At 38.7% G+C, this 12723-nt stretch overlaps 1 protein-coding gene across 1 annotated transcript in view; it reads left to right on the plus strand.

Annotated features, from left to right (window-relative positions):
* Positions 1 to 12723, plus strand: part of lamb2l (laminin, beta 2-like) — a 41070-nt gene that overhangs the window by 525 nt on the left and 27822 nt on the right. The window contains exon 2 of the mRNA XM_053482704.1: positions 9043 to 9114. Coding sequence (XP_053338679.1) covers positions 9072 to 9114 — 43 coding nt within the window. The 5' untranslated portion in view covers positions 9043 to 9071. The remainder of the gene's footprint in view (positions 1 to 9042; positions 9115 to 12723) is intronic.

Below are 12723 nucleotides of genomic sequence, written 5' to 3' on the forward strand. Positions count from 1 at the left end.
AACAGATACTTCAGATACACCTAAAGAGTTAAACTCCATTCATGATATAAGATCTTCCAGGTCTCTTTAATGCAGTGCTGTGTTAATTCTACAGTAATGTAAATGACTGTTTGTAAATGTGCAGGTGTGCAGATGTGTTTCACACAGCTCTTTATTTATCGCTTTGGTTTTTGTGATGACTGCGTGAGATATTTGATCTCATTCTTATAAAAGTATAGACTTTCTGTAGGGGGCCTGATTCAGGATGACTAAAATGGTAGTTTTAGCCAAATTAAAGCGTTGCAGCTTGACTGGCATTTCTCTTAGATCTCAGAAAAGATTATATGTGTTGTGTGGGATCTGTGAGTACAGGTTTGATAACTGTTCTGGGAGTTGGATCAAGAGTTATTTAAATCCACATAAAAAAAAATAAATTGGGTTCTCTTCCTTTTGTCGGACTGGACAGTTGGGCGGGTTTATGTTTTTATTATGGTGGCTCCTGGTACTGTCTTTAACCTTTTTCACATTTGCAAGTTTAAAGGCTTAAAGAATTCCATAAAAGACATGAAGATTATTTTAATATTATTTTTAATCATAATCGGTTATACGTTTTCTAGTATATATTTTTGTGAACAGCATGTGAAAGTTTCGAGAGAGGGTTAGTAATTGCTGCATTGTCTTCAACAGGCACACAAACAACCTCTGTGTATATCTGGAGCACAGAAAATATTACAGTGTCGTGTAATCAGCTGCTCTAAACTTTGGCCTTGAGTGTGAATATGAAGGTTAAGAGTCTCTGGACAGCCATTTAAGAGGGCTCCACTTTGGCATAAAGCTTTTACCTTAAGAACATTTCCAATTCTATGGAAAATCACCTTGTACAAAATGGCTGTAAACTAGTGCTGGGGTTTAGCTAGCAAATAGTCCTGCTACATTATTTAATACAGTACTGTAATTATTTTGCACAATATTTGAACTATTTAAAAAAATAATATAGCTTTTCCAATACCTAGATACTTTTTCTTTTACCATGCAATAAAACTATCTACCGAGAACTATATTACAGCAGCAGTGGATTGTACCTTCTCTGTATTTGTAGCTTTTTTAATGTTACTTGAGTTTAAAAAGATTACCCGTTCCTTTAAAATACTGCATCAGAATATCGGATAGAAAAAACGACATCTATTTGTTATAGTATATATATTACTGTGCAAAAGTCTTGAGCCACCCCTTATTTCTTCATATTAAATTAAAAAAATAAGTTACGTATACCTATTTATAAGGAGTTTAAAAATTAGTATAGTTAAATATATATATATATATATATATATATATATATATATATATAGTCTTCTTTGTCTTTCGGCTGTTCCCTTTCAGGGGTCGCCACAGCGAATCATCTGCCTCCATCTAACCCTATCCTCTGCATCCTCTTCTCTCACACCAACTAACTTCATGTCCTCTCTCACTGCATCCATAAATCTCCTCTTTGGTCTTCCTCTAGACCTCCTGCCTGGCAGTTCCAACCTCAGCATCCTTCTACCGATATATTCACAATCTCTCCTCTGAACATGCCGAAACCACCTCAATCTGGCCTCTCTGACTTTATCTCCAAAACATCTAACGTGGGTTGTCCCTCTGATAAACTCATTCTTAATCCTATCCATCCTTGTCACTCCTAAAGAGAACCTTAACATCTTCAGCTCTGCTACCTCCAACTCTGCCTCCTGTCTTTTCTTCAGCGCCACTGTCTCTAAGCTGTAGAGCATTGCTGGTCTCACCACTGTCCTGTACACCTTTCCTTTCATTCTCGCTGATACTCTTTTATCGAACAACACACCTGACACTTTTCTCCACCCATTCCAACCTGCCTGTACCCGCCTCTTCACCTCATTTCCACACTCTCCGTTGCTCTGGACCGTTGACCCCAAGTACTTAAAATCCTGCACCTTCTTTACCTCTGCTCCCTGTAGCCTCACCGATCCTCCTGGGTCCCTCTCATTTACACACATGTATTCCGTCTTGCTGCGGCTAACCTTCATTCCTCTGCTTTCCAGAGCATACCTCCACCTCTCCAAATTTTCCTCCACCTGTTCCTTGCTCTCGCTACAGAGCACAATGTCATCTGCAAACATCATAGTCCATGGGGACTCCTGTCTTACCTCATCTGTCATCCTGTCCATCACCAGAGCAAACAAAAAGGGGCTTAGAGCCGATCCTTGATGCAGACCCACCTCCACCTTAAACTCTTCTGTCACACCTACAGCACATCTTACCACTGTCTTACAGCTCTCATACATGTCCTGCACCACTCTAACATACTTTTCTGCCACTCCAGACTTCCTCATACAATACCACAGCTCCTCTCTTGGCACCCTGTCATACGCTTTCTCTAAATCTAAAAAGACACAATGCAACTCCCTGTTACCTTCTCTGTACTTCTCCGCCAGCATCCCAAAGCAAATACTGCATCTGATGTACTCTTTCTAGGCATAAAACCACATTGCTGCTCACAAATGCTCACCTCTGCCCTTAACCTAGCTTCCACTACTCTTTCCCACAGCTTCATTGTCTGGCTCATTAGCTTTATACCTCTATAATTGCCACAGCTTTGCACATCTCCCTTGTTCTTAAAAATTGGCACCAATACACTTCTCCTCCATTCCTCTGGAATCCTCTCACTCTCTAAGATCTTGTTAAACAAACTTGTCAAAAACTCTACTGCCACCTCTCCTAAGCACTTCCATACCTCCACAGGTATGTCATCAGGACCAACAGCCTTTCCACTCTTCATCCTCTTCAACGCCCTTCTCACCTCACTTCTACCAATATTTGCTACTTCCTGTTCCACAACAGTCACCTCTTCTACTCTTTGTTCTCTTTCGTTTTCCTCATTCATCAACTCCTTAAAGTACTCCTTCCATCTTCCCATCACCCTCCTGGCATCTGTCAGTACATTTCCATCTCTATCTTAAATCACTCTAACCTGCTGCACATCCTTCCCATCTCTATCTCTCTGCCTTGCCAACCTGTACAGATCCCCCTCTCCCTCCTTACTGTCTAGCCTAGCATACAAGTCCTCATATGCTCTTTGTTTGGCCTTTACCACCTCTACCTTCACCTTACTCTGCATCTCCCTATACTCCTGTCTACTCTCTTCAGTCCTCTCAGTGTCCCACTTTTTCTTAGCTAGCCTCTTTCCCTGTATACACTCCTGGACTTCCTCATTCCACCACCAAGTCTCCTTGTCCACTTTCCCCTTACCTGATGATACACCAAGTACCCTCCTACCTGTCTCCCTAATCACATTGGCTGTAGTTGTCCAGTCAACTGAAAACTCCTGACCACCCATAGCCTGTCTCAACTCCTCCCTAAAGACTTCACAACATTCTTCCTTTCTCAGCTTCCACCACTTTGTCCTCTGCTCTGCCTTTGTCCTCTTCGCCTTCCTCACCACCAGGGTTATTTTACACACAACCATTCTGTGTTGTCTGGCTACACTCTCCCCTACCAACACTTTGCAGTCACTGATCTCTTTCAGGTTACAACGTCGACACAAGATGTAGTCGACCTGAGTGCTTCTGCCTCCACTCTTATATGTCACCCTATGTTCCTGCCTTTTCTGGAAGAAAGTATTTACCACTGCCATTTCCATCCTTTTTGCAAAGTCCACCACCATCTGTCCTTCTACATTCCTGTCCTGAAGGCCAAACCTGCCCATCACATTTTTATCACCTCTGTTCCCTTCCCCAACATGTCCATTGAAGTCTGCACCAATCACCACTCTTTCACCTCTGGGGATGCTCTGCATCACTTCATCTAACTCACTCCAGAATTTCTCCCTCTCCTTCAACTCACATCCTACCTGTGGGGCATAACCACTAACAACATTGAACATTATCCCTTCAATTTCCAGCTTCAGACTCATCACCCTATCTGATACTCTCTTTACCTCTAGAACATTCCTTACAAACTCCTCTTTTAGGATAACTCCTACTCCATTTCTTTTCCTATCCACACCATGGTAAAACAATTTGAACCCTGATCCTAAGCTTCTAGCCTTGCTACCTTTCCACCTGGTCTCCTGTACACACAGTATATCCACCTTTCTTCTCTGCATCATATCAACTAACTCTCTTCCCTTCCCTGTCATGGTCCCAACATTCAAAGTCCCTATTATCACTCCTAAACTCTTGCCTTTCCTCTTCTCTCTCTGCTTACGAACACGCCTTCCTCCTCTCCTTCTTCGACCAACAGGAGCCCAATTTCCACCAGAACCCTGTAGGTCAACAGCACCAGTGGCGGTCGGTGTTAACCCGGGCCACGACCGATCCGGTATGGGAATTATATTCTTGATTCGCATCATTGATTTGGCAAATGTTTTACGTCGGATGCCCTTCCTGACACAACCCTCTGCATTTATCCAGACTTGGGACTGGCACAAGAAGACACTGGATTGCGCCCCCCGTCGTGGTTGCATATATAGTATAATTAGTATAGTTAAAATAAGATATGGTTAAAGTTTTACTATGACAGCCTGCAAAGTCCCTAAAGATACACTTTAAAATGTGACATCGACTGCAGACACACTTTCCATCTTTTTTACCCACTCAGCATTCAGCAACGCTGTTATACTAATCATGTCCTTTTGTCAGCAACTGTACCTTTTTCTCAGTGGTTCATGGCTTAAGTTGGATGTTTTTTGTATGCTTGAATGATTCAGACATTTGCAAAGTTTTATAGTGCAATAAATAAGAAGCACAATAAAATGATAAATTGAAAATTACCCAGTTTGCTTCAGTGTAGTTAGCTACTTTTCCTTAGGAACTTGAAGTCCAGAATAGCTTTTAGTATGACAAGTTGCAGTTTAAAAGTAGCTTTCCCCAACACTGCTCTGTACGAAAATGTAAGCACACATACACAAACACACGTGCATGCACATACTCATACTTACATTGTGTTCGTGTTCATTAAAAAAGGCATAATTGCGTATCGGATACATGCATTTAAGAAACTAAAGATGTCAAAATATCCTGTTTGCTATGTATTTCCTGGGTTTTGTTTTTCCTCATGAGGAAATTAACCAGCAGACCAAAAGCCATTGCGAGATCTCTCTTTGATCAATGATTGATATCATTCTTCATTATATCTTGACATAAATCAGATTGGCACATTATTCTGAATATAAGTAAAGCGATTTTTAGAATAGATGAAAAAAAAAGAATAAAACATTTAAGAATAAAGAAATTTAAAGAATTAGGATTTGATCAGGCATTCATACTGTATATCCTCTACTGCACTCTGGTCTACTGTATTATTTTGCACTGTTATCCTTTCCTGCTGTCAGTACTGTAGTCTGTGTCTCAGATATTTTTAAAGGGAATGCAGAGAATTACAGTGTTCCAGAGCATCATTCGTCACATTTCCAAAAATCCCATGCCATATATCTTCTAAGAATGCACGTGCCTTTCATTTAAAGCTATTAGGGTGGACAGAAAAAGTTAAATTGAACATCAACTAGTCATCATACTAATTGCACTGGAATCCATATAGTCAGTTTGAAGGCACGAATAATAAGCAGATACTGACATTGCATAACATTCCTGAGACCCTGAAATAAGAACCGCTCATGACCAAAAAGAAACCCAGACTGCATTGTTCACCAGGTGAATCATTACATCCATACCTACCTGCAGATAATATTGCTAAACACATCAGAGCATGTTATCTCCACCGCTGTATTCTGGGTTGAATTGCAGGTTCTGTATCAGTTGAGTGCAGAAGTACAGTGCAAAGTATGGTACAAGATGGTACAAAGTATGGTTTTTGACTGCTGTTTGGTCATGTTTTCTGGAAGCCAAACACAACAAATATAGTGAAAATTGATATGTCTTTGTTTCTTTATTTCTCTTGTTATATTCATTTAAAGACTGCATTTTTATGCAAGAATTTTCTAATGCCATAAAAACAGAATGGCTTTTCAAATTTGACTTCATGTTCTATTTTGTCTGGGTCTTACAGGGACGGGCACATCTAATCAAGAGCTCAGGGGCAATCAGAGCCTTGAATAAACATCCATTGTGTTACTTCCTGAGTCCAGGCCATTCTTGTTGTTAGTTCACATACTGTATGTCCCTATAATAGTGAGTAAAACACTGCTTTCTACAAACACTGCAGACATTTTCTCTTATATTCTGTGCTAAATAGTGTGGGCTCATACAAAGCTAAAACTGTAGCACATGATGTAATACCTTGCCCTAGGCAAAAGTAATTGGATTGCATCGTATTGTCTACCAGTAATAGACTAAAGATAAAACAAATAAAAAGCAAGGTGTTAAATATTACAATCATGCCTTAAAATAAGCTCAGTGATGCTCAGTTACATGATTTACTCAAAAACACATTAGTTCTATTGATCTCGTTATTATAATGCATTTAATAAAAATACTATTTCAAAATTAGTATCCTTCTTTTAATTCTATGTGTTTTTGTGTGAAAATCTTCAGATCATAGTGGGTCTTAGTTATTAGGCAAATCCAACCTCAGACAGACAAGAAATAACCATTTTTCCTGTGCAATTATTTATGTAACAATAATGTAGACAAAAAGAAAAAAACATGAGGGCAATACTAAGCACCCCCTTAGTGCTTCCCACAGTATTTAATAGGGTAAACTGTAGTCCACTGCTGCTAATCATCAGTCCTTAATCAAGTGATCATCGGCAGGTTTACAGGCGTATGAAAGCAGAAGTTTTGGCAGTTTGCTAGTCTGGAGCATTCGGGTGTGAGCACCTAAGAGGGTGGTGGGACCTCACAAGAGCTGTGCATGTGCGAATTCCAAAAAATCTCAATAAACTGTAGCAATGTCATTAAAAAAAGAATAGGCCAAATGATTTGAAAAACTGATAAACTCATACAGGAAATTACTGATTTAAGTTATTGCTTCTAAAGGTGGAGCTCCAAGCTATTAAATCATGGGGTGTACTTAGTATTGCTTCATTTTTATTAAATAAATAATCACATGGTGAAAAAAAAGTTGTACGTTGTTGTTGATCTGAGGATGTATTTGAACAACTAAGGACAAAATTTTGCATCATTGGGAGATTTTTATATTTATGTGGATATGAGCAAACTAAATCCTGACTGGTGCCATGTCAACAAGATCAAGTCAGTGGTTTTAATGTTAGTGTTTACTGGTGTTTGTGTGTCGGTTTTGGTAGCAGCTTTCTAGGAAACCTATTTTTCTGATTCAGTCCATATAGTGAATTGGATGCCTTTAAGAATTTTAATGCAATATTTTTGTCATGATGCTTATCCCTAGATTATGCTGTTTACTTTTAAATCAAAGACAATAAATCTGTAGACTCAAGATGTTTGCTGCCATTCATTGTTTTCATTATGAAAACATTTTAAAAGATGTATAGACTTTGACTTAAATTTTGAGGATTTGTTTTGGAGAAATCTGTAATAAAAAATGGAATTCAGTTGCTTTTTGTTCTATCGGATATTTGCACATGGTCATCATGTCATCTCCACTATAATGTGGAAGTTAGAGTGGTTGTGGGGTCCTGGGCAAAGCCATAGCAGCGTTTCCCTCCCCGCTTCACCACTAACCAATCTGAACCATGGCCAAATAATAGACAAGTGCATTCCCCCTGCCTAGAGACCAACTCGCCCTATTTCAACAGGATCTTTTTTTTCCCAAACTGACAGGGACATTTGAATAAGAATCACTCTCCAATCAGGCCATTGCTGCAGTGACATGGGGGAAAGGCAGGGGGGTCATGACTCCATCCTTCCTGATTGGTCATTGGTGGCTCTTCAGTTTTTACACCTCAAAAGGCACTTGTGGCTACCGTTATCCCCTCATCCATTCTTTTTCGCTCTATTCCTTTCCGTCCAACCACACACGAGAAAGGTTCTCTGTGCAGAGGGATTTTGCATTGCGTGAGTTAACTTTTTCATAATCTGATTTAGATAATGAGCCAGTGTGCTGCTTTTGCTAGATAGACTACACATATGTAGATCTTCAGTATGGCAATGCGGGTGCACTGTCCTGCATCTCCAGATTTTCACTCCACGTTGTAAATCTTGCTGTCCTGTAACATTTAACTTTTTTATATGTATAATAAAAGGCAGTTTGATAAACATGTCCTTTTTCTTGTCTGCCTGTTTTGCTAGAAATTGTTATGACTTTATGAATATAATGAATATACGGTAAAATGTAGATAGAGTGATAGAGTTTTTAATAATAGAAAATTTCAAAGTTAAAATGCAGATGTTAGGGCATCTCAGTTTTTGATCATTGGTGAAGTTGTGTGACAGATGTGCGACAGTGCTGTGGTTATAGCTGGGACTACTGCTGCTAATAAATAGTGTGGGAAACGGTAGAGGTGGTGTTATATAGAGTGGTTGTGCCCCCCTCACTATGAGGATGAAGAGGCTGCAGCGACGCTGTTTGGGAGCTGGCTGTGCTTCTCTCAAGAGCCCAGCTTTTCATGGCACGACCTCACAGCATGCTTGCCTCGCAGCAAGACCTCACACAGCCTTCTTTCATTTCTTCTTCTTCTTTTGTCATTAATGGATTAGTGTAACAACAATGTTCTTGTATTCAAAGATACTAAACGTGGTAATTATGTGTACACAAACTGTGTGCTCAGAGAGTGTTCTTTTAGTGTTAATGCAAAGCCAGTGGTGTTATCCTGTTTAACACTAAAGAAACTGATATGTCTAAACTGAACTGCTCCTGGTTCCATCAGTCTTGGGCCATTTTAAAAACTTTAAAGCAAACGAGCATTTTTTTAAGCATAGTTTATCACTCATATAGCAATTGCGTTGTGTGCCAAATTGAAAAGCTTACCTGCCATACCGTGTGCATGTTGGAAAATGCCCTTGAACAAGTGAATTCTCATGGTAGAGCTCCTCCTAAACATGTTTTGCACCAAATATTATAGAAAGGAGGTCACTGTTTCCTGGTTAAGTATAGAGTGTATAGTCCATATTAAGCCAATACAGCTTTTTTTTTTTTTTTTTTTTTTTACAACATTCTTTTATCTCATTTCAGGCCTCTGGATTGGTGACTGCTTCGTTACCATGTCAGCCGTCATGGCCAGATGTCTGGGTCTCCTCGCTCTGGGTGAGTTGTGGATTCGTGTACAACATGTAATATGACGATCGCTTCACTACCAGAAGTTTAACCACAGCTTAAGAGGACTGATTACAAACGACAATGCTTCAACGATTTAATGAATGCGACTCTCCTGTGAACTGAGAGGAACATAAGCCGCTTATGAAAAAGAAAAGGTTCATGCACGCTGAGACCTATCCGCTTCCCCCCAGATCACCTTGACTGTCTTTCGTGTGAGAGGCTTTTTCAAACACAGAACAGCCCGGGCAGTTCACAGAGGCAAACACAACCTGCCTCTCACCTTTCTGCTCTCTGTAATGTCGCCGCCTAAATTTGCTCGGCTGTCGTCACAAAGGCTGCATGTTCTCATATGAAAAGCAATCAGGAGTGTTGTGACGCCTCCCTGACTCTCTTACTTGCTTTTCTCTCTCTCTCTTTGCTCGGTGATGAAAGGTGTGTATGTTACGGAAGTGAAATGGTCCACATTCGCTGGCCATTGTGAACATATTCTCTCATAGTGAATAGACTTTTGTGGTGTCAACCAGTAAACTTTCTTATAACACTATACATAGGTATCTTTTGTACTTATCAGGGTTTTTTTTTCTCAGATTATTTTGAATGTTAGGACAAGCACTCACTAGTTTTATGATTTCATACCTTTTGGTCAAGTCTTTGATGCTTCCAACACAAACAAACCTAACAAGCACTTGATTTATAAATGATAAATTTTTTCTTACATACTGTATATCTTTTTAAAAGATCTCTTTTCTTATGTTGTGTCTAAGATACAGTAGATCAGTGTCATACAGTGGCCTGTAAACACCGCAAGAGATAGCAAAGAGTATACGAAGATCGCTAAAGCATATTCGGAAGCACTAACTCAAACTATAAAGAGGAGATTTTTATTGTTTATCACAAGCTCATTGCTGATTGGCTACAGAATGTGTGACTCCAGGAGATGACAGAAAGCACTGTTTACAGTAAGAGGAATGAGTATGAGCTCATAAAGAATCTTTAATCCATTATAAGCTCATATATCTTTAACCTGATTCTAAAAGAATATAAGACTGAAATCAGTGCAGTGCTTTATCCTTTTGATAGTCATACATACACAATTCCTTACATTTCCATTTCCAGTTGCTGTATTTCCTATTTTACTGCTGTGTTTTTGACTTGATGTTTTGGCCTTTTATATTCATTGTAGCGTTTTTGTTTTGTTTATGCACTTTTTCTGATGAGCCACCATAGTCTGCTGTCCCTATTTACAGTATGTCCACATACGTTGCTTTCACAGCAGCGCCAAAGTAATCTCTTCTTTTTCAAACAAAGCAAGAACAGAAACATCTTAGAGCAATGCAGATAGTTACCACTTTTATTAGAAATGTGTGTTTTTACAGATTTTTAAGCAACGCTGTGACCTTTGTTGAAAACAAAGGTCATGCTACAATAAGGAGCAAGAACATAATAAAGTGTGAATGTAAATGTTAAGCAAAAATGTAAGTATGGTTCATAGAAGATTGAGTATCAATGATTTAATGATTGATATAAAAAGAATGACAGAGGCCAAAACTTTTATTTTGATTACCCGCAAAAATCTTAATCTGCTATTAAAGTCATACTAATTATTGAGTTTTTATAGCTATTGGTCTGTTTGAATGGGCATGTGAATTTAATGGTTTATATTCAAACAAAAAAAAAATATATATATATTATATTTCCTATATTTATATTACATAACTCAATAATAAGAAGGCCTACGAATAATATCAAATTGGACTCAATGTTCAGTTGATGGAAACTTGATAGCTCTATGTGGTAGTTTTGAGCCATAGGTCTATCTGTGCAAAGTTTCATTTGTGCTCTGCTTGTTTGTGAAGTTTTCCTTCTTTTTTCCAGTTTTCTTCTATTGTCGAAATAAATGTCAGTAGTCAGATTAGATACATCAAATTGCATAAATCACATAAATCTAAATTCCCTTGGACTGGCTATCCAGCGGGTGAGCTCTGGATATTCTTGAAGTTCCCCAGGCTTCCTAAAGAACTTCATGACTTTTTTTCTCACATTTTTAGTCCAGTGCCTGTTTCAGAAGAATTTTATTTTGTTTGTTAAGCCACACAGTGACCTATGAATCATTTAAGTATAAAGAAATTTAAATGAAGAAGAAACAGGTGATTAATATTACACGCTTTATCTATTTCACATTATTAGGCCAAAATGAGCAACACATTGAGGAGGTATAAAGATAAGTCATATACTGTAGTGTCACAACAGTAAGCATCACAGAAATGAAAAGTACACTGGAACAAACACCTCATTGGTCTTAACAGATTTTGTTTGTTTTACAAATTTAACATGGAATATCATCTGCCTACACAAAGGCAAGGTAATCCATTGTTGTATGTGAGGTTTTTAATAATACATTTGGAAAACGTCTCTCCATTAAAGCTGGTGAGCTACTTAGCAACCATCGGTAAGGTATTAGTTACCATCAGTGATCTTCTGTATGATAATTACTACCTGTCTTTGAAATCCACCTGTTTTGTTATTGCATTTATCAGCTGATTATTTCTTCTATATAGAACCTGAACCATATAATATAAAATTTGAACTTTTTTCTGTTCTATTTATATCTCATGTCAAATCTGTGTCATTACATCTAATCCGCACTGTCTACACAGTGATAACAAGAGTCTCCGTTATTAATCTTTCCAGGATGCTTCATAATAAATACCTACAGTAGGATCATTTACGCAGTCAGAAATAAAACCAGAAACATAGATCTTTGTTTTTTAATCTTTATGACAGATGAGAGATGAAAGATGGGTTGGTTAGAAAAACCAACATGTGAACACATCCCTTGATGTGAATGTTTTTCTTTCTCATTTCTGAAGCTATTCATTGTTTTCTTAGGAATTAGCTGGTAATGCTAATGGAGATTGATTACAGGGTCTCATGACTGTCCTCATCCAGAGGCTTGGCATGGAATTGACAGCAGTTTATTATCGAGCACTCATGTTCGTCTACTTCCTTTTACCTGTGCAAGCGTGAACCAGGGAGACCATGCCGAAACTATTAATGTTTGTTTAAGGAAAGTCATTTGGCAGAGAGAGAGAGTGTGTGTGTGTGTCTGTAGCTGTCTGTAAGCATTTGAAGCTCAAATGTGGCGCTCTTTTTATCGCTGTCTTTCCAGGAGCTGACTCTGCCTAAACCCCAGTTAATCCATAAATGGGCAAATGAGCAGAACAAACTTTGCTCGTTGTTTGCTTGTCGACCTGGCTGTCGTTTGGAACACACCTACCTTACTCAGTTACCGCCCACAAGCTAGCAAGATGACCTTTAGCTTAGCTAAAGTATTACGGTGGTTTATGTTAATTTCTATGATTGTTATCCATCATCCATACAATACACGTTGACCCATAGCAACTTCTACATTTCATGTGGTAAGTTAAACTACTGTGATTCCAGTTAGCTAAAGTAATGCATAGCCAACAGCTAGCTGGTTGACACCGGGAATACAGCGGTCACTCAATTTGGCCACACCGCTAATAGAAATTCTCAATATTGATTGAAATCAATTATTTAATTGCATCCAGAGCCTAGGCATGCAGACTGCTTCTA

Source organism: Clarias gariepinus, chromosome 22, assembly GCF_024256425.1.
Source record: "Clarias gariepinus isolate MV-2021 ecotype Netherlands chromosome 22, CGAR_prim_01v2, whole genome shotgun sequence".
Lineage (NCBI taxonomy): Eukaryota > Metazoa > Chordata > Actinopteri > Siluriformes > Clariidae > Clarias > Clarias gariepinus.